This window comes from Acinonyx jubatus, chromosome E2 (assembly GCF_027475565.1).
Source record: "Acinonyx jubatus isolate Ajub_Pintada_27869175 chromosome E2, VMU_Ajub_asm_v1.0, whole genome shotgun sequence".
Taxonomy (NCBI): domain Eukaryota; kingdom Metazoa; phylum Chordata; class Mammalia; order Carnivora; family Felidae; genus Acinonyx; species Acinonyx jubatus.
In genome coordinates this window covers 13,595,671-13,618,076 of record NC_069396.1, presented here as the reverse complement: position 1 = coordinate 13,618,076, position 22,406 = coordinate 13,595,671, and the positions used below count along the sequence as shown (strand labels likewise).

Below are 22,406 nucleotides of genomic sequence, written 5' to 3'. Positions count from 1 at the left end.
TGTGTCTTGGATGTCCATAACTGTCTTTGTTGATGGGAATACATTAAAATAATGGAGTGTTTTACAATTCCGTGAGTGTTTACCTACTGAACACATGTAACTTATTATTGTCATATGGATACAGATGCTGTTCGGGGATCTAGTTTGTCTAGAGGCTATAACTTTATAACATAAGCACTTAAACCTAGTTATGCTCTCTGTTTTAGGATATTTAGGGAAAATAAATCATTACAGTAACACCTGGATAAAATCATATTCTTGACCAGGCTTTCGCTATTATCACAGTTTCTCTAAACTTTCATCTTTCATATTTATTTTAAGGAAATTCTTTAAATGCTCTTACCTATGATACCTTTGGGTATTGTAAAAGAATCTACTTATAGCATCAGTCAGCCACGGCTAGGAGTGTGCAGCTTTTCTGCTAGAAGTCCTTTGATGGCTTTTCCAGCTGTTTGTGATAATTGCAAGTCATTAATAGCAGAGTTTGTCCTCAGGTTTTAAAAAGAAGTTCTCTCTGACCAACCCATTGGGCAGATCCACAACTTTTGCTCCTGGTGCTTAGAAAGATCCTATCTTCAGAACACATTGCAGATCCCGTCTGGATTTTCACAGCAACAGGTTGTTAATTACCATGGCAGTCTCTCTTATTATGGTTATTGCTTGCAGGCCCTCCTTCCCTCTACAGCTAAGATCTCCCTTGGGGTCTGAGGATAGCATAGAAAAGAGACACAGACACATATGGCCTGAAGGATACTAAGAAAATTTATTGGTCTCAAGATAGCTACTGGAAATTCAGATTCTTAAGATCAGCTTAAAAGTTATTACCACTTCTTTCAATTCTTCCACCTAAGCATCCCTGTTATGGGGTGAATTATGTCCTCCCGAATTCATATATATTGATATCCTAATACCCAGTACTTAAGAATGTGACTGCACTTGGAGATAGGACTTTTAAAGAAGTAATTAAGGTAAGATGAGGTCATATGGGTGGGTCCTAATACAGTGTGACTGGTGTCTTTATAAGAACAAGCACACGGAGAGGAAGAGACCATGTAAACACATAGAAGATGGCCATCTACAACCTGACAAGGGAGTCCCTCAGAAGAAACTAACCCTGCTAACACGTTGATCTTGGACTTCCAGCCTATAGAGCTATGAGGAAATAAATTTCTGTTGTTTAAGCCACTCCATCTGTGGTATTTTATTATGGCAGCCCTAGCAAACTAATACAACCTCTCACAAATAAGGAGAGTGAATGTATGTGTTTCAAGGGTTCTGTGGCATGGCTGAGACAGCCTGCCATAATCAGAAACTTTACTGAAGTCTTAAGGTGTATCTAGAACATTCAGAAGTCATTTATGTTTTCTTCTGTAACCTGTGTTTGTGACAATAGAGAAAAAAAAATCACTGTTGCTTTCCAAATATTTGAATAACATTGACTCTTCAAGAAGATGCACCAGAAAATGAGGACGACAGGAGTACCTTTTTATATCACATGAACTCCAGTTCATCTCCCACTTCAATAACAATTCACATCTCATGACAAGCACTGGAGGGGGTGATCTGGAAAAGCAGGAAGAGCAAACTTGCAAATACAACCTTCGTCTCCCTTTCAGAGATTTTCTGATCCTTGAGAGTCCTCAGTAAATTCCAGCAGATCAGCTCTTCACTGCTCTATTTGAATAAGGTTTTCTGACTTCATGGCTTCAAGAGTTATCACTCAGAATCATGAGTACCTTCCACAATATCCAGCATCATTGATGGGCCTCCATCCCAAATGGGGAAGACAAAACCTTAAAGCTTTGCTCTTATAAACATTTAAGATCAAAATGATCACCCTATCTCAGGGTAAAAGAGTATAGGATATTAAAGGACCATAATTTTACTCTTCATATAGGGGAAAGGAAAATACTGGCCAAGACAGGTTGAACAAGAAAGCCCAACCCCATTTCATCTGGCCCCTCCCTAATTAAGTACAGCCTAATAATACTGCATTTACACACACACACACACACACACACACACACACACACACACACTGCTACTCTATTAGGAATAAATGTGTATTTTGGATATTCACTTAATAAACTTATTGAGCACCTTCCACATGCAAGGTTATATACTAGGGACAGTGACTGGCAAATTTGAGTTTGTTAGACATTCCTGTGTCCTAAGACCTACTGTCTTTTTTTTTTTAATTAATTAATTTTTTGAGAGAGAGAGAGTGCAAGCAGTGGAGGGGCAGAGAGAGATGGAGACACAGAATTCGAAGCAAGCTCCAGGCTGTGAGCTGTCAGCACAGAGCCTGATGCAGGGCTCAAACTCACGGACCACAAGATCACGACCTGAGCCGAAGTTGGACGCTTAACTGACTGAGCCACCCCAGGCACCCCTAAGTCCTACTGTCTTAACCTGTGACTCTGTGAATTATTTTTCCAAATTCAAGATGTAATTGCCCATTCTCTAAAATATTCCCTAAACTAACTAAAAAATGTAGTAAAAGAAGTGACATTAATTAAAAATTAAAAATTAAGAAAGTATCCATTTAACATAAAGGGAGGCAATAATGGAGGAATAGAGGGATAAAAAAGGCACAAAGACATATAAAAAACAAATAGTAAAGTGGAAGACATGAATCCTACTTTATCAGTAATTACATCAAGTATAAATATATTTAACACTTTAATTAAAAGGCAGAGATTGGTAGAATGGATTTTTTTAAACCCACAAAACACAGTCCAACTATATGCTGTCTACAAGAGACACATTTTAAATCCAAAAATATGAATAAGTTGAAACTAAAAGGATAGAAAAAGATACACTATGCAAACAGTAACCAAAAGAAAGCTGTACTAATATCACACAAAACAGACTTTAAAACAAAAATTGTTATTTGAGACAAAGAGGGACATTTTATAATAATGAAAGAGTCAAGCCATCAAGGAAATACAACAATTATAAACATAAAGTTATCTAGCAGCAGAGCCCCCAAATATGTGAAGAATAGACGGACAGAAGCAAAGGGAGAAATGGGAATATGGTGATTGCTCAGGGTTGGGGGTGTGGGACAGAGCATGATAGCTAAAGGCCATGGTGTTTCTTTTCAAAATGATGAAAATGTTCTAGAATTGACTGTGGTGATGGTTGCACATATCTGTGAATATACAAAAGCCATTGATTTATACACTTTAAGTGGGTGAATTATATGGCACGTGAATTACATTTCAAAGACGCTGTGATTGTTAATTTCAGGAGTCTATAACATTGGATGATGGTTAGTTCCTTCATTACGTAGGTGAATTTTTAAAATCTCTGATCTCTTCTCCTGAAGATCCCAACTAGTAGTACACATCACTAGCAAGGCCTGAATAGGTTAGGGTGCACTGGGGTTTTCCACTGTGAATAATAGGATTTAGGAATCTCCCAGCAACCTACTCACAAGCAAACTTGGACTAGTTAATACTTCAACTGCTCTGTGGAGGATAAGTCTCTCATTTTATCCTCTGGACATTACATTCACCCAAACTGCTATACCAGTCTCTTATTTTGGATGTTATTCCTGGTTTTTTTTTTTTTTTCAAAGGGAAGGAAAATCTGATTGGGGAAAGAATGTTTGCGTGCATCCAAAAATGAATCACAAATTTCTAAGAGAAATATTTTTGTTAATTTAAAATTTGTGTTTTTTGGTGTATAACTGACACACAATGTTAACATTATTTCAGGTGAACAACATAGTTCAACAGGATTATACATTATGTTGTGCTCACCACAAGTGCAGCTACCATCTGTCACCATCAACACTATCACAATACCATTGACTGTACCTTTTATTCCCATGACTTACTCATTCTATAACTGGAAGCATGTATCTCCTATTCCTCTTCACCCATTTTGCCCAGCCCCTAACCCCCCCGCCCTCTGGCAGCCATCACTTTGTTCTAAGAGAAATATCCTTATCTAAATCACATTTGTCCAAAAGTGTTCTTGCGCTTCAAACCATGAATAATCGTTTTTGAAAACCTGGTAAATATCTGGTATCCCAAATATATGTCTAATGTATAATTATAATATATTTCCAGCTCCGCACATTAATATTGACTTTACTTATGACTTCTCCAGAAATACTTTCTTAGCCCTTGTGGCCTAAGAAATCTCTGTAGAGTTAATATGATGGATTATGGACTTTTGTTTCTTATTATTTTATTGTCAGGTACTCTTCTTTCCTCAATACCACATAATTTTGGCTAGTCTGCCTTGAAAGGTCAGAACAGTTATCATACTTCTGCTTCTTCTATTTACTCCTCTAACTACATCACACAGTACTTTAAGTGGTTGGACTAACAACACTGTAAAGTTAATGTGACTTAAAAAAAATTACCCGTGAGTAGTTTTGTTGCCTCCAATTTTTACATATGTAATTTCATAAAGTGTTAACCATAACATAGATATATTTTGTATTCAACTTGTTTCACCTAACATATCATAATACTTCAGTCTTCCTATCTCTTGTCTTTAAAATTACAGTTGAACCTGAACAACACAGGCTTGAACTATACGTGTCCTTTTACATGTGAATAATTTTTGATAAATACAGTGCAGTAAAACTTGTATTTTTTTCTTCCTTCTGATTAAAAAAATTTTTTTAATGTTTATTTATTTTTGAAAGAGAGACAGACAGTGAGTAGGGGAGGGGCAGAATCTGAAACAGACTCCAGGCTCTGAGCTGTCAGCACAGGGCCTGACATGGGGCTTGAACTCACAAACTCTGAGATCGTGACCTGAGCCAAAGTCAGGCGCTTAACCAACTAAGCCACCTAGGTGCTCCTCTTACTTCTGAGTTTCTTAATAACATTTTCTTTCCTGTAGCTTACTTTATTATAGGAATAAAGTATATAATACATATATAAAATATGTTTTAATTGTCTCTTCATGTTATCAGTAAGGCTTCTGGTCAAGAATAGGCTATTAGTAGTTAAGTTTGGGAGATATATCAGAAGCTATACATGGATTTTCAACTGCACAGGGGGTCAGCACCCCTAACCTCTGCATTATTCAAGGGTCAACAGTATAATTTTAACAGACCACTGCATTGATGGAGGGTGCAAATTTGCAGAGACTATTTGAATATTCAGAATCCCTTGTAGAATGAATGCAGCCATATCCAATTCCAGTTGGTATTTGGCCACAGTTCCCTTAGTTATATGAACAGATGTGATTTAATTCCAGTTCTTTCTACATCTGCACCTGTTAAACAACTGCTTTGTACAATTTTGTAAGCTTCTTTCTTACTTTCTTTAGCATTGGTGCATTTCCATCCCTTTGATCTCTTTGTTACTTGGCCTCACGAAACCTCTTTTACAAGTCAAGTATCTATCCTAGCTTGTTTGACTTAATTCTCAACTGGATCCTAATTCTTTGCCAAGTACCAGCCACTCCTTTTGAAACTACTTTGGATCATTCGCATGAAATAGAATAGCTGGTCCTAAGAAAGGCTTTTAGGATTGAAATTTGCTTTTAGAATTGAGTCTTTGATGGGATGGCTCCTCCCAGACTTGCAAGAGCCCCTGCCCACATTAGGTCAGACGTACAGCAGCCCAAAGTACCACCAGGGCACGGACGCATTCAGCACAGTATGGCACACCCACTTCACAAACATCGAGCGGGGTGAATTAAGATGTTCCTGATTAACGCATTTTCTGGAATCTGTATGTCTATAATTTTTATTTTTTTTTTATTTTTATTTTTTTACATTATTTCTTTCACATATGTGCATTCATTTTTTTTTAATATATGAAATTTATTGTCAAATTGGTTTCCATACAACACCCAGTGCTCATCCCAAAAGGTGCCCTCCTCAATACCCATCACCCACCCTCTCCTCCCTCCCACCCCCCATCAACCCTCAGTTTGTTCTCAGTTTTTAACAGTCTCTTATGCTTTGACTCTCTCCCACTCTAACCTCTTTTTTTTTTTCCTTCCCCTCCCCCATGGGTTCCTGTTAAGTTTCTCAGGATCCACATAAGAGTGAAACCATATGGTATCTGTCTTTCTCTGTATGGCTTATTTCACTTAGCATCACACTCTCCAGTTCCATCCACGTTGCTACAAAAGGCCATATTTCATTTTTTCTCATTGCCACGTAGTATTCCATTGTGTATATAAACCACAATTTCTTTATCCATTCATCAGTTGATGGACATTTAGGCTCTTTCCATAATTTGGCTATTGTTGAGAGTGCTGCTACAAACATTGGGGTACAAGTGCCCCTGTGCATCAGTACTCCTGTATCCCTTGGATAAATTCCTAGCAGTGCTATTGCTGGGTCATAGGGTAGGTCTATTTTTAATTTTCTGAGGAACCTCCACACTGCTTTCCAGAGCGGCTGCACCAATTTGCATTCCCACCAACAGTGCAAGAGGGTTCCCGTTTCTCCACATCCTCTCCAGCATCTATAGTCTCCTGATTTGTTCATTTTGGCCAGTCTGACTGGCGTGAGGTGATATATGGTGTGGTTTTGATTTGTATTTCCCTGATGAGGAGCGACGCTGAACATCTTTTCATGTACCTGTTGGCCATCCGGATGTCTTCTTTAGAGAAATGTCTATTCATGTTTTCTGCCCATTTCTTCACTGGGTTATTTGTTTTTCGCGTGTGGAGTTTGGTGAGCTCTTTATAGATTTTGGATACTAGCCCTTTGTCCGATATGTCATTTGCAAGTATCTTTTCCCATTTCGTGGGTTGCCTTTTAGTTTTGTTGGTTGTTTCCTTTGCTGTGCAGAAGCTTTTTATCTTCATAAGGTCCCAGTAATTCACTTTTGCTTTTAATTCCCTTGCCTTTGGGGATGTGTCGAGTAAGAGATTGCTACGGCTGAGGTCAGAGAGGTCTTTTCCTACTTTCTCCTCTAAGGTTTTGATGGTTTCCTGTCTCACATTCAGGTCCTTTATCCATTTTGAGTTTATTTTTGTGAATGGTGTGAGGAAGTGGTCTAGTTTCAATCTTCTGCATGTTGCTGTCCAGTTCTCCCAGCACCATTTGTTAAAGAGACTGTCTTTTTTCCATTGGATGTTCTTTCCTGCTTTGTCAAAGATGAGTTGGCCATACGTTTATGGGTCTAGTTCTGGGGTTTCTATTCTATTCCATTGGTCTATGTGTCTGTTTTTGTGCCAATACCATGCTGTCTTGATGATTACAGCTTTGTAGTAGAGGCTAAAGTCTGGGATTGTGATGCCTCCTGCTTTGGTCTTCTTCTTCAAAATTGCTTTGGCTATTTGGGGCCTTTTGTGGTTCCATATGAATTTTAGGATTGCTTGTTCTAGTTTCGAGAAGAATGCTGGTGCAATTTTGATTGGGATTGCATTGAATGTGTAGATAGCTTTGGGTAGTATTGACATTTTGACAATATTTATTCTTCCAATCCATGAGCAGGGAATGTCTTTCCATTTCTTTAAATCTTCTTCAATTACCTTCATAAGCTTTCTATAGTTTTCAGCATACAGATCCTTTACATCTTTGGTTAGATTTATTCCTAGGTATTTTATGCTTCTTGGTGCAATTGTGAATGGGATCAGTTTCTTTATTTGTCTTTCTGTTGCTTCATTGTTAGTGTATAAGAATGCAACTGATTTCTGTACATTGATTTTGTATCCTGCAACTTTGCTGAATTCATGTATCAGTTCTAGCAGACTTTTGGTGGAGTCTATCAGATTTTCCATGTATAATATCATGTCATCTGCAAAAAGCAAAAGCTTGACTTCATCCTTGCCAATTTTGATGCCTTTGATTTCCTTTTGTTGTCTGATTGCTGATGCTAGAACTTCCAGCACTATGTTAAACAGCAGCGGTGAGAGTGGGCATCCCTGTCGTGTTCCTGATCTCAGGGAAAAAGCTCTCAGTTTTTCCCCGTTGAGGATGATGTTAGCTGTGGGCTTTTCATAAATGGCTTTTATGATCTTTAAGTATGTTCCTTCTATCCCGACTTTCTCAAGGGTTTTTATTAAGAAAGGGTGCTGGATTTTGCCAAAGGCCTTTTCTGCATCGATTGACAGGATCATATGGTTCTTCTCTTTTTTTTGTTAATGTGATGTATCACGTTGATTGATTTGCGAATGTTGAACCAGCCCTGCAGCCCAGGAATGAATCCCACTTGATCATGGTGAATAATTCTTTTTATATGCCGTTGAATTCGATTTGCTAGTATCTTATTGAGAATTTTTGCATCCATATTCATCAGGGATATTGGCCTGTAGTTCTCTTTTTTTTACTGGGTCTCTGTCTGGTTTAGGAATCAAAGTAATACAGGCTTCATAGAATGACTCTGGAAGTTTTCCTTCCCTTTCTATTTCTTGGAATAGCTTGAGAAGGATAGGTATTATCTCTGCTTTAAACGTCTGGTAGAACTCCCCTGGGAAGCCATCTGGTCCTGGACTCTTATTTGTTGGGAGATTTTTGATGACTGATTCAATTTCTTCGATGGTTATGGGTCTGTTCAAGCTTTCTATTTCCTCCTGATTGAGTTTTGGAAGAGTGTGGGTGTTTAGGAATTTGTCCATTTCTTCCAGGTTGTCCAATTTGTTGGCATATAATTTTTCATAGTATTCTCTGATAATTGTATCTCTGAGGGATTGGTTGTAATAATTCCATTTTCATGTATGATTTTATCTATTTGGGTCATCTCCCTTTTCTTTTTGAGAAGCCTGGCTAGCGGTTTGTCAATTTTGTTTATTTTTTCAGAAAACCAACTCTTGGTTTCGTTGATCTGCTCTACAGTTTTTTTAGATTCTATATTGTTTATTTCTGCTCTGATCTTTATTATTTCTCTTCTTCTTCTGGGTTTAGGCTGCCTTTGCTGTTCTGCTTCTATTTCCTTTAGGTGTGCTGTTAGATTTTGTATTTGGGATTTTTCTTGTTTCTTGAGATAAGCCTGGATTGCAATGTATTTTCCTCTCAGGACTGCCTTCGCTGCGTCCCAAAGCGTTTGGATTGTTGTATTTTCATTTTCGTTTGTTTCCATATATTTTTTAATTTCTTCTCTAATTGCCTGGTTGACCCATCCATTCTTTAGTAGGGTGTTCTTTAACCTCCATGCTTTTGGAGGTTTTCCAGACTTTTTTCTGTGGTTGATTTCAAGCTTCATAGCATTGTGGTCTGAAAGTATGCATGGTATAATTTCAATTCTTGTAAACTTATGAAGGGCTGTTTTGTGACGCAGTATATGATCTATCTTGGAGAATGTTCCATGTGCACTCGAGAAGAAAGTATATTCTGTTGCTTTGGGATGCAGAGTTCTAAATATATCTGTCAAGTCCATCTGATCCAATGTCTCATTCAGGGCCCTTGTTTCTTTATTGACCGTGTGTCTAGATGATCTATCCATTTCTGTAAGTGGGGTGTTAAAGTCCCCTGCAATGACCACATTCTTCTCAATAAGGTTGCTTATGTTTATGAGTAATTGTTTTATATATTTGGGGGCTCCGGTATTCGGCACAGAGACATTTATAATTGTTAGCTCTTCCTGATGGATAGACCCTGTAACTATTATATAATGTCCTTCATCTCTTGTTACAGCCTTTAATTTAAAGTCTAGTTCATCTGATATAAGTATGGCTACTCCAGCTTTCTTTTGGCTTCCAGTAGCATGATAAATAGTTCTCCATCCCCTCACTCTCAATCTAAAGGTGTCCTCAGATCTAAAATGAGTCTCTTGTAGACAGCAAATAGATGGATCTTGTTTTTTTATCCATTCTGATACCCTATGTCTTTTGGTTGGCGCATTTAATCCATTTACATTCAGTGTTATTATAGAAAGATACGGGTTTAGAGTCATTGTGATGTCTGTATGTTTTATGCTTGTAGTGATGTCTCTGGTACTTTGTCTCACAGGGTCCCCCTTAGGATCTCTTGTAGGGCTGGTTTAGTGGTGACAAATTCCTTCAGTTTTTTGTTTGTTTGGGAAGACCTTTATCTCTCCTTCTATTCTAAATGACAGACTTGCTGGATAAAGGATTCTCGGCTGCATATTTTTTCTGTCTAGCACACTGAAAATCTCGTGCCAATTCTTTCTGGCCTGCCAAGTTTCAAAAGAGAGATCAGTCACGAGTCTTATAGGCCTCCCTTTATATGTGGGGGCATGTTTACCCCTTGCTGCTTTCAGAATTTTCTCTTTATCCTTGTATTTTGCCAGTTTCACTATGATATGTCGTGCAGAAGATCGATTCAAGTTACGTCTGAAGGGAGTTCTCTGTGCCTCTTGGATTTCAATGCCTTTTTCCTTCCCCAGTTCAGGGAAGTTCTCAGCTATAATTTCTTCAAGTACCCCTTCAGCACCTTTCCCTCTCTCTTCCTCCTCTGGGATACCAATTATGCGTATATTATTTCTTTTTAGTGTATCACTTAGTTCTCTAATTTTCCCCTCATACTCCTGGATTTTTTTATCTCTCTTTTTCTCAGCTTCCTCTTTTTCCATAATTTTATCTTCTAGTTCACCTATTCTCTCCTCTGCCTCTTCAATCCGAGCCGTGGTGGTTTCCATTTTGTTTTGCATTTCGTTTAAAGCGTTTTTCAGCTCCTCATGACTGTTCCTTAGTCCCTTGATCTCTGTAGCAAGAGATTCTCTGCTGTCCTCTATACTGTTTTCAAGCCCAGCGATTAATTTTATGACTATTATTCTAAATTCACTTTCTGTTATATTATTTAAATCCTTTTTGATCAGCTCATTAGCTGTTGTTATTTCCTGGAGATTCTTCTGAGGGGAATTCTTCCGCTTGGTCATTTTGGATAGTCCCTGGCGTGGTGAGGACCTGCAGGGCACTTCCCCTGTGCTGTGGTGTATAACTGGAGTTGGTGGGTGGGGCCGCAGTCCGACCTGATGTCTGCCCCCAGCCCACCGCTGGGGCCACAGTCAGACTGGTGTGTGCCTTCTCTTCCCCTCTCCTAGGGGTGGGATTCACTGTGGGGTGGCGTGGCCCGTCTGGGCTACTTGCACACTGCCAGGCTTGTGATGCTGGGGATCTGGCATATTAGCTGGGGTGGGTAGGCAAGGTGCACGGGGGCACGAGGGGCAGGCTTAGCTCGCTTCTCCTTAGGTGATCCACTTCAGGAGGGGCCCTGTGGCAGCGGGAGGGAGTCAGATAGGCTGCCGGAGGTTTGGCTCCGCAGAAGCACAGAGTTGGGTGTTTGCACGGAGCGGAGCGAGCAAGTTCCCTGGCAGGAACTGGTTCTCTTTGGGATTTTGGCTGGGGGATGGGCGGGGGAGATGGCGCTGGCGAGCGCCTTTGTTCCCCACCAAACTGAGCTCTGTTGTCCGGGGGCTCAGCAGCTCTCCCTCCCTTTGTCCTCCAGCCTTCCCACTTTCTGAGCAGAGCTGTTAACTTATGACCTCCCAGATGCCCAGTCTCGCTTGCTGCCGGAACACAGTCCGTCAGGCCCCTCTGCTTTTGCCAGCCAGACTCGGGGGCTCTGCTTGGCCGGCGAGCCGCCCCTCCGCCCCGGCTCCCTCCCGCCAGTCCGTGGAGCGCGCACCGCCTCGCCGCCCTTCCTACCCTCTTCCGTGGGCCTCTCGTCTGCGCTTGGCTCCGGAGACTCTGTTCTGCTAATCCTCTGGCGGTTTTCTGGGTTATTTAGGCAGGTGTAGGTGAAATCTAAGTGATCAGCAGGACTCGCGGTGAGCCCAGCGTCCTCCTACGCCGCCATCTTCTGGAATTCCTGTCTATAATTTTTAAAAGCTTGGCACATAGATGGGGATTATCTTAGTTCTTACCTAGATTCTAGGGATATGGATCATGGTAAAAATCAAGAATAAGCTAATACGTATTTATTAGTCTTCTTTTACTCCTACATTAAACTTTGTAGCTTAAAACAGTACAAATTTATTATTTTATAGCTCCATACTTTTGAAGTCCAACATAGGTCTTATAGGGCTAAAATCAAGGTCTTGACTGGACTGTGTTGCTTCCTGGAGGCTCCAGGAGAGAATCCATTTCCTAGCGGTTTCCAGCTTCTTGAAGATGCCCGCAGTGTTCTGCTCAGGGTCCCCTTCCTCTTTCTTCATAGCCAGCAATAGCTGGTTAAGTCCTTCTCACATTGCATTACTCCAGCCTCCTCTTTGCATCCTTTTGTATTTTTAAAGACACTTTGATTACATGGGGCCCACCAGGATAATCTAGGAAGGTCTCCCTATTTTAAGATCTGTTAATTAGGAAGCTTAATTTCTTCTGCAACCTTAATTCCCCTTTATCATGTAATCTAACATATCCACACATTCTGAGGAGTAGCACATAGACATCATTGGGGACCATTATGCTGTTTACTGCAGCTGAAGTCAACTAGAAACTGTAGAATCTCTCTACTATTTACCTTAAGCTAGAGAATCACTCCAAGATCATGAGGCCTTGTACTGAGAGAGAAATGAACCAACATTTACAGCAAAGGTCCTTCAAGGTCACCTATACCAGATTGCAGTCTTTTCTTTTATACAGGAGGAAAAGAAACTGGGGGCTATGGGGGTAATGTGACTGGCCAAGATCACAACTAGTTGGTGGTAGGAATTGGAAAAACAGTTTTATAAAAGTTGGGACCAGGAATATTGGTGCCATTGATAGTTTTTAATGCTTATTATTTTAATGCTATAATTTTTGTTTCTTGTCTAAGGATAACTTTTCATGATATGTATATTATCCATATTAATATTCTGTGTCATTGGTTTGGTGATGTGTCTGCTCTGCCTCATTCATTGGTAGGCATTTGGTGATAAATTAATCACAGCATCATTTGCTAAAACCCAGTGGTTTGAGTCTTGAAAAAGAATTCTAAGAACCACTGCAATAAGACCATCAGCTTGTGGTTTCTTTAAGTGCTAGATTCTGTACTTGACTTAATGCCAGTTTATGGCTTTAATGTTTACTGTCTTCCTAGTTCCTGACTGTTACACTGAATTCACTGTTCTCTATCCACTCCCCCCAACTTGTATTCCTACTTCCAGAGGCTGTGTCATTGGACCTACCTTCCACTTTAATGTTCCTGCTCTGCACTTTGGCGATGTTTCCTTTGGTGAGTAATTTTTCCATATTAAATTAGAAATTGAGTGGAATTGCCTCTCTCTCTACATGGAAGGAGGAAAGTTTACACAAAAGCTCTCTTACCAATTTTTTACGAGTAATAGCAAGAAAGTCTAGAATTGTACTCTTCTTCCTCTGCAGCAGTGACATTTCAGTGCCATTTCGCAGTTTATATGTGAAAGTTATAACTGTGTCATGGGCACTAATAGCTGTCAGACCATGGTTGTCCTTGCTCATTCCGCAGTGGAACAATAGAAAGCCTTAAACTTCACACTGCTATCTGAATGTTCTGAACACTCCATTTTATATGCAGTTTCTGATTTGCCAGTATGTCTACACAACAGCCTCTTCACAGAGATGCTCTCAAGTTTCACGTGAATTCAGTGGTGGTTTGACTCAGGTGTCCTATCACTCCAAGCTGAAGACTTCTATATTTTTGTGTTGTCTTCTTGCTCAGTTACTTCCCCTGAGTCATTTCCTCCTGTGTCCACCTTTCCAAATAATAACAATGGTAACAGCAGTGGTGGCATTAGCAGTAAAAGTTTCCATTTATTGGTTCTGTCTTATATTCTAATCTTTGCTAAGTGAATCACATTCAGTACTGCATTTAACCCTTTAAATCCTTTGGGGAGATACTATTTAAGATTCCCCTTTCGGAGCTGGAAGAACTGATCATTCGAACAGTTAAATAACTTCCCATGGTCATATAGCAGTGGCAGAATGAGTATTTCGCTTGAGCTCTCTCTAAATCATACACTGTCAACAGGGATGATTTTGCCCCCAAAGGGTCAAAAATTGTTTGTTTGGGGTTGAAGAGTGTAGATCTAACCCACATTTGTGGTCCTCCAAAGTTCAACCCTACCCAATAGAATCTTGTTCCTTAGTATTTAATTTTTCTCATTAGGGAGAAATTAATCTAATTTAAATTATATTTAATTGATTGATTTCACTGAAAATTAATTAATCCCAGTGGTTCTTTTTAGGAGGTGATAATAATTTAGGAAAGACTGAGAAACCCTAGCCTGAATCCATAGTCCATAATCCTTTCCATTTTTCTCAGTTGCCTCCCATTTTGACTTTCAGTTCTTTTGCTTCAAGTAGGGCCATCTACCTGGGGAAAATTTTTTCTTTACAAAAAATATCCTTTCTTTGCAAAAAGCTGATTAATAATGTTTTTATCCATTGCTTTAACATTTAACATTTCCTAAATACAGGAAAATCCATATCAATGGAGTTGAATGTCTGTTTGTTACCATAGAATATGAGAATGGCTAGAGGAATTTTTAGAAATTTGTAGTGCATGTTTGAGTGATAGAGTTTTCGAAGGAAAGTAAAAGTGACCTACAATTTGAAAATTGTCTGTTGGCCAACTGAGAGAGGCATACTCTCTCAAGGGAAACCGTGACTGATATGCAGTGAGAGGTGAATTACCCAAAGACCTATGCAGTTACCCTCCAAACCAGCTCAACTGAGTTCACAGAGAGTTCCGGGCAACTGATGCATGACAGCAACATACCCTCACAGGCATTTAAATATGAGTTCCAACACAGAACATTTGGAAGATATGCCCTGTATCATATTGCCCTGGAGGGAGAAAAAATAATCCAAATAAAAACCTCAAATCAGGGGCGCCTGGGTGGCGCAGTCGGTTAAGCGTCCGACTTCAGCCAGGTCAGGATCTCGCGGTCCGTGAGTTCGAGCCCCGCCTCAGGCTCTGGGCTGATGGCTCAGAGCCTGGAGCCTGTTTCCGATTCTGTGTCTCCCTTTCTCTCTGCCCCTCCCCCGTTCATGCTCTGTCTCTCTCTGTCCCAAAAATAAATAAACGTTGAAAAAAAAAATTTAAAAACAAAACAAAACAAAACAAAAAACCTCAAATCAGTCCCTCCAAGAAATATCATACTGATTCATTATCTAGAATCTGCCCTATTGAAAGGTTAATGTAAATACTGTACCAATGATAAGCCAATTTTTGAGCCCTGAGAATATCTGGAACACTTTTATCTAGAATCCAAACATTTAAAAGCATCAAGGCCCCTAATGGTACATTTCAGTGAAATATGGCAAACAGGAGGTGTTCAAAATGCTGTATTTGATATTGGCAAGCTCTGGGTAACACAGTAGATAAAACCATTTATGCATGCTCCAAAGCTAGGTAGGTTTTTTTCCCATTAACATCTTCCATTTGGCCCTCTCTTATCCCTAAGTATATAGGAAAAGCCATTATTGGGTAATTTATTCATTGTTTCCTTGAGCTATAGAGAAAATAATCAACAGTTGTTTCTCATAGTTGGTCCAGCTAGAAGTTTTGGTAACTAGCTTAGATGAAAATTACAAAAAGTTTATTTTTCTTTTGTTGTACAACATCTTACTGAACCATTTGGCAATAACGCAGCTAGATAAGAGTGGGAAGACACTACAGAGCCATGACCCAACAGTCCCCAGGTCTGAGACGTAAAAACTTATCCCGCTTAAGTCCACCTTCAAAATTCAAGTTACATTTCTTTTAGTTTAGATATGGATTCCTTAATCTTCCCTGTGGTGTGGCAGGAAGTATTAATGAAAAACATACCTTTTTGCTTGCCAACAGGAAATCTAGGGCTATTTCATTTTCAAAACCACTTGGGTCAGTCAATTCAGGCTACTTCGCTGTGCTTCTAGATTCTGCAATGTATCAGCCAAGGTTAGGAACCATTTTGTGATACAGTTTTAGAATTATTTGATGATAATATTTTTAAGTCCTAAAGCTGGTACTAGAGTTCTTTCATGACTCCTACCCAAAGTGTCATTATTTATTTCTCCAGGAAGATAGGCCTCCTGTCACAAAGAAACATGGTACATTGAAGAGTTATTTATTGGCAACTTCCTAATTATTACCTCACATGTGCAAATACAGCTTTGATGAGGCAGACAAAAGTAAGCATGTGATTGGCTCAGGAATGAAAGACCAGTAGGTCTTTTGATAGTTCGATAGTTCGAAATGCAAGAGAAATTAATGGTTACAGGAATAAGCCAGGAATTGAAGGAATTTTTTTAGTTATTTCAGAATGACAGACATATTGTTAAAGTTGGTGATATTGTCCCCATCTTGGCAAAAAGGCTTATAGGTTATAGGTTAGTGTTGGAGACATAGCCTTTATTTGCTTAGAGATGCAGATCTAGCTTAGGTATCAGGGCCTATTGGGATTGATGGTGTTAGATTACTATAAATACCCTAAAGTAGACGACAGGTAATAGTACTGTTGTTTGGTATCTGAAATGTTTAAAGTATGGCTATAAATATTTTGATGGTAGGATTGGATGCTGGATGACATATCGAATAATTAGGTTGATGGAAGCTAGAAGGGTGAAAGAGTCAGATTCTAGAATATAGGTGGTGATGATCTCTGAAAGAGCAGTGAAGCTTTGATAAGTCCTCAGATTCATCAAAGAATACAATGGACCAGGTAACAACTGAGATGCCAGATTATAGACCAAAAGGGCAGAGTGTAAGTATTTGCAAACTCACTGTTTTTCAACAGGTTCAGGAATATGTGGAATGAGAATAGGGAGTTTGGAAGACTCCAGACATTCAGTGGACCTGACCATTGGATAATTTGGCCAGAGAAGTTAGGGTTTAAGGGCCATAAGCATTTTTTAAAAATCACGATAGTTGTCTTCCATGGCCCAGGTACGAACAGGCAGTATTTCACTCAAGAAGAAATATTTAAGTTGATTTTAGGAGGTTGTAAAGTGAGGGCCCAGGGACAATTAATTGTAATTATCCCTTACAACCTTTTTTTTTAAGTTTATTTTTATTTATTTTGAGAGAGAGATAGAGAACATGCAGGGGAAGGGCAGAGAGAGAGGGAGACAGAATCCCAAGCAGAAGCCTCACTGCCAGCTCAGAGCCTGATGCAGGGCTCGATCTCATGAACCGTGAGATCATGACCTGAGCCAAAGTCGATAGGTGGACGCTTAACTGACTGAGCCATCCACGTTCCCCTGTCCCTTACAATCTTAATTATAATGATTATAGAAAGATCTGAGAAAGGTTAGCAGAAGAGATCATTGAAAGCATGAGGGAAGCCTAAAACCAATAGTATTAGGATTTGGTGCAAGCAGAAAGCTAGGAGTAACACTTGTATTATTAATGACCCTTCAGTCTTTAACAAAAGAATACCACTTTCTTTAGGCTTTTTAGCAAGCGATATGGGGTTTACAGGTCATTGTACAAGGAATTGTTCTAGTTAGGAGGTTATAGTTGGCTTTATTCTCAAAAAACCTTCTAGCTTCAGGGAAATAGTCTGAGCAATGGTTTGGAAGGACCCATCTGAATCTTTATACAAACCACTTCCAGCGTACCCTGTACATTAGAAGAGTGCTGATCCCATAAGTGGTCAAGTAAAAATAAACAAGGGTGAGGGATGTACAGTTTCAATAGTCTTTGCTGGGAAAGTTCTGGAAAGCTGAATGCAGCAATACATGATTATTAAATGGACTTTCTAGCAGCTCCTCTGGAATTTCCCAGAAAGTCCTTCAGGTACATTTAAGCAGGCAATTCTTTTTCCATAAGAGATCTCTTCCAAGTAGATTGGCAGGTAATATGACAAAGGAGACATAAATGCGTTTCCTCCAACAGCCCTAATGTGTAGACAAAGGCTCAGAAATGGGGAGACAAATAGATCAGTCCAAAATATCCCCTGCAGTAATGTAGTAACTAGCAGAGACCAATTGTGTTTTACTGCATTAGGGCTCCAGGTAGAAAGAATAGTGTTTGCATCCCATAGAAATATGCAGATAGAGTGGCCACCTCGGGAATCCAAAATCAGAGCTCAGTTTATTGCCTGCCAGGCAAGGAGGATCCACATCTCTTAGAAAAGGAACAGGAGTCTCACTGAACTGAATGTAGGAAGGCTGGATTTAACATGAAAAAGTAGCTTTGTCTAAGGGAGGTAAAAGCCAGTGTGTTAGTCTCTGGCTGGCTCAAAAGCAGATTGTAAAGTCTCTCTCAGGAGATGCTATTATTTGATTTTGTGTCATCGACCCTGGGAGCATGAGCCTCAGACAGGTCCAGGAGGAGTTATATAATATCTTGGCGGGCTCTGGGTCACACAGCAGGGAAAACCACACAGGCTTCTCCTTTCACACGTTGGCAGATAAAAAGAGCAAACATGATTCAATTTTTAAAAAAAAAATCTGTATTCTGTGTAAAAATTAAATGCAAAGCATACTTCTGGAGAACTACTCACCAAACAGATAATAATAGATGCTGCTTCTTGAGAGGGACCTGGATGAACATCAAGTGATTTGTTTTATGTCTATAGTTGCTACATAGTATGCGTATATAAGTATTCACTGACTGACTGAATGAATGAATGAATGAAATGCATTCATTGACGGTACAATTGAGGACAATATCAGGGAGAGGTGGAGTTAAGCAAGTGGTGATGAATTGCACAGGCAGTTCATTTAAGTGGTTTGGCAATACTAGCAGAGGTTGAAGTTTCAAGGGAGGCTATAGTGGGGCTTTGATATCTCACCTTACATTTTGTTTTCCAGGTTTCCCTCATACCTTGATATGTTCCCTCAATAATACCTCCTTAGTCCCCATGACCTTCAAACTGCGCGTCCCTGGAGATGGCGATGGCCATAAAAGCATTTCAAGTTGTGAGCGGTATTCAGACAACAAAATACCATTTTGGAACAAGGACGAAAGACCCGTAATGAAACCAAAAGAATTCACCATCACTCCCAGCAGTGGCACCATTCGCCCCCAAGGATTTGCTGCTATCAGGGTAAAGTGCACAGCCTCCCAGCACATACTCCCAGGCAGCCACACTCTCAGATAGTTACTAGGATCACAGCTAGGATTTGCTTTATACATCCGTTGTCAGCGGGAGGGAGTGCCTCTAATTCACGTGGAAAAGTGGGCCTATAAGGAAATAAACCACGGAGGCAAAAGAAACCAGATACAAATATATTGGGCACAAGAACTGACACTGCTCCCGTGAATTTCCATCAGTCCAGAGGCATTGCCTTCACCAAAACCGTGGATTCTAGAGAAATCCAGTGAAACCCCTGCTCTGCATAGATAGTACACTCATCAATATAGATGTAAAAAGATTTAAGAACTCACTGATAATTAGGTGCTCCTTTCCTTCAGAATCTAATTGTTCATACCAATCAATGTCCGTATTTGTGCCACAGATGATACCCAATTTATTCAGATTTTTAATACAAATCTGGGCTTCATGGTGAACGTAGATGTGATATCCCTAACAGTGCTTTATATTTAGGCCCACAGTGTGATGCTCTGGGCATGGCCTAGCAGAGCCACCAGCAGAATTATTTCACAGCTCACTGAGAAGGATTTTACTGTCTTCCTTCACCTACTTTTGCTCCTCCAAACAGTTAGGTCTAGCATTGCTGAAGGCTGCTAAGTTGAAATGATTTTATCTTTTCTGGGAAAGAAAAAAGAAAAGACTTCCATGGCGAAGGTTGGCAATTTTCTCTTTAGTCATGACCTTTGAATATTTAATTCAGGTATGGTTTTAGGCCCCACATTTGCTTTAAATGTTTCATAATATCTCACCGTGAAGCCGCTCATCCTAAATCTTTTCTGGGAGTCTTTGGCTCTCCCAAGGGCATCTCCGTGGGCCCAATGAGGTTTATATCACATATCATTGTCACTTCTCAGGTTCCCAGTCTTAGTCCATTTGGGCTGCTCTTACAAATACTTGAGGGGCACCTGGGTGGCTCTGTGGGTTAAGTGTCTGACTCTTGATCTCAGTTCGGGCCTTGATCTCAGGGTTGTGAGTTCAAGCCCCGCATTGGGCTCCATGCTGGGCGTGGAGCCTACTTAACAAAAAATATTTAAAAAAAAACCCCAAATACTTGAGACTGGGTGGTTTATAAACAGCAGAAATTTATTTATCACGGTTTGGAGGCTGGAAGTCTAAAATCAGGGTGACACATGGTAGAGTTCTGGTGAGGGGCGGCCTGCTGACTTATGTCCTCACATGCGGAGAGGAGCTGTGGGGTCTTTCTCATTAGGGTCCTCATCCTGTTCATGAGAGCTCCACCCTCATGACCTAATCACCCCCAGTGGCCCCACCTCCTAATTTCCACCACACTGGGGGTTAGGATTTCAACATATGAATTTGGGGGGTGGGACACAACCTTTCAGATCATGGCAGTTGCTCACTGTGGCTTTCCCAGGAAGAAGTGCTGTTGCAAAGAATTTATTTTTTACTTCATGCCCAGCCTACACATCACCCACCTTTCCTTTTTTCCCTCTCACACATCGCACAGGAAGGTTTGCGAAGACATAGCACCTGCCTGGCAGCCTTCTGTGAGAGCCACTTGCTCTGCCTTCTAACCAGAGCTCAGAGACAGGAACAGGGGTTAGAGTCACTCCAGGAACCTCTGCATGCTGGGCCAACTGCTTCTCTCCACATCTGACAAATTTTCTTTCCGAATCAGTGGCTCCACCTTCACTTTATTTTCCCTTCAGATTTGGAATAGCTTTCCCCAAGCTTCAATTTTCACTCCTGAACTACATCAACCATGTCTGTGTGGACTCAAATTTGCATCCAGTGATTCCCTTTGCAACCAAAAAAAAATTCTTTAATTAGTCCTTCATACATAATTTATGTACAGAAAAGCTTTAACCTATGCTAGAAGCTGTTCTCTAGACTTACAAGTATCTCTTCCACTACAAATCATTTTTAAGCAATTAAAAACTGTGACAGGACCTCAACAGCTAAATGTAAAATTTCACAATAATAAATAAAAATCAGAGGATAGAATATATTGGGCACATACTGTCCTTGAATAGACCTTTCTTTGGAGCTTCCCATTTTCTGTTCTAATAATGAATATGGTGGACAGTGGGGAGACAAGATTTTGGTTAAAAAAAAAAGACTAGTTGATTTCTTAGGCCCTTTTCTGGAACTGACATGGTTTCATGTTCATTTATTTTGCTGTAAGAGAAACTTAGCTGTAGTGTTTTATTGGTGTGTTGAATTTTTGTAATTTCTATAGCCAGGAGGCATAGAGAACAATTTAAATTGAGTAATGAAAGTTTGCTTATTATGGTTTATCTTTCAGGGTCATTTTTTCCCCCTTATGCAGGTATATGACTTCTTTGATACAGTCTTCTCAGAAATGAGCAAACCTATTGTACTAAAAGCCATTTGGTTTCTAACCTCGCCTTTGAAAAAACTCAGCATGCCCTGACCCCAAAATGTAACTTGTTCAACTGAAAATGTAAAACGCCAAACACCCCATGAAAAGTACTCAGAAGCCGTCCTCATCAGTGCTGTCCTCCCCTGGCTCCTTTCTCCGCTGCACAGAGGGAGGGCCGGCCTTGTGGAAGAGCGGCTTTTCACCTTTATCTTTCCAGGTGACCTTATGCTCCAACACCGTGCAGAAATATGAGCTGGCCCTGGTGGTGGACGTGGAGGGCATCGGGGAAGAAGTGCTGGCGCTCCTAATCACAGCCAGGTATCACACTCACCTGCTTTCTCTCCTCCTGCGTCTCCCCTGAGCTGCCAGCCAGCAATGGCTGCCTCTCACGGAGGCAGCATGCCTGCAACCAGTTCTCACTGCATTTGTTCTGCTTTCCTGGGAAAGCAAATCTGATATGGAATCTGATATTCAAATGATAAAGCTTTAAAACAGCAGGCACACACCTCTGGTGAGGATAAGAAAAGGGATGTGTGTGTGTGTGTGTGTGTGCGCGCGCGCGCGTTTTGCAGCGTTAAGAATAATAGTGCTCCCTAATGGTCTGACTTTCCATGTATGTAACTGAAAGGGTTCTACCAGGAAGAGGTGAACAGTTGCTGTTTTTCTTTACATTTTTTTTAATGTTTATTTTATTTTTGAGAGAGAGAGGCATAGCGTGAGCAGGGGAGGAGCAGAGAGAGAGAGGGAGACAGAATCTGAAGCAGGCTCCAGGCTCTGAGCTGTCAGCACAGAGCCCGACGTGGGGCTTGACCTGAGATCATGACCTGAGCTGAAGTTGGACACTTGAAGGACTGAGCCATCCAGGCACCCCATAAGTTGCTGTTTTTGTAATTTTTATCTTTAAATATAGTACTCCAGGGTTATGCCCAGAAAGAGTGGTGCTCACAGGCCTACAGTGGAAGGTTCATTTAGCAAGACAGTTCTGCACCAGGACACTTACTATGACTTCAATGCAGGCTGCAAGCAGGCCTCCCGAATGAGGCTCTCTAACAACATAAACTCCTCAGCACCATACCCACCTTCTCTCCAATTTAATAGAGGCAGCAGTGGACTCTCAATTCAGGTTAAGATCCTGGCTCTGCCATTTGTTGATTGTGTCTCCTTGACCAAGTTGGGGTCTTCCTAAG

At 40.4% G+C, this 22,406-nt stretch overlaps 1 protein-coding gene across 9 annotated transcripts in view; it reads left to right on the top strand.

Annotated features, from left to right (window-relative positions):
- HYDIN (HYDIN axonemal central pair apparatus protein) overlaps window positions 1-22,406 on the top strand; it is a 438,409-nt gene that overhangs the window by 208,329 nt on the left and 207,674 nt on the right. For all 9 annotated transcript variants that reach the window (XR_008293813.1, XM_053211099.1, XM_053211098.1 and 6 more), the window contains 3 exons: window positions 12,978-13,045; window positions 18,592-18,827; window positions 21,437-21,537. Coding sequence is in view for 8 of the 9 variants with exons in the window: in XM_053211099.1 (XP_053067074.1) it covers window positions 12,978-13,045; window positions 18,592-18,827; window positions 21,437-21,537 (405 nt within the window). In the remaining variant the exon portion in view is untranslated. The remainder of the gene's footprint in view (window positions 1-12,977; window positions 13,046-18,591; window positions 18,828-21,436; window positions 21,538-22,406) is intronic.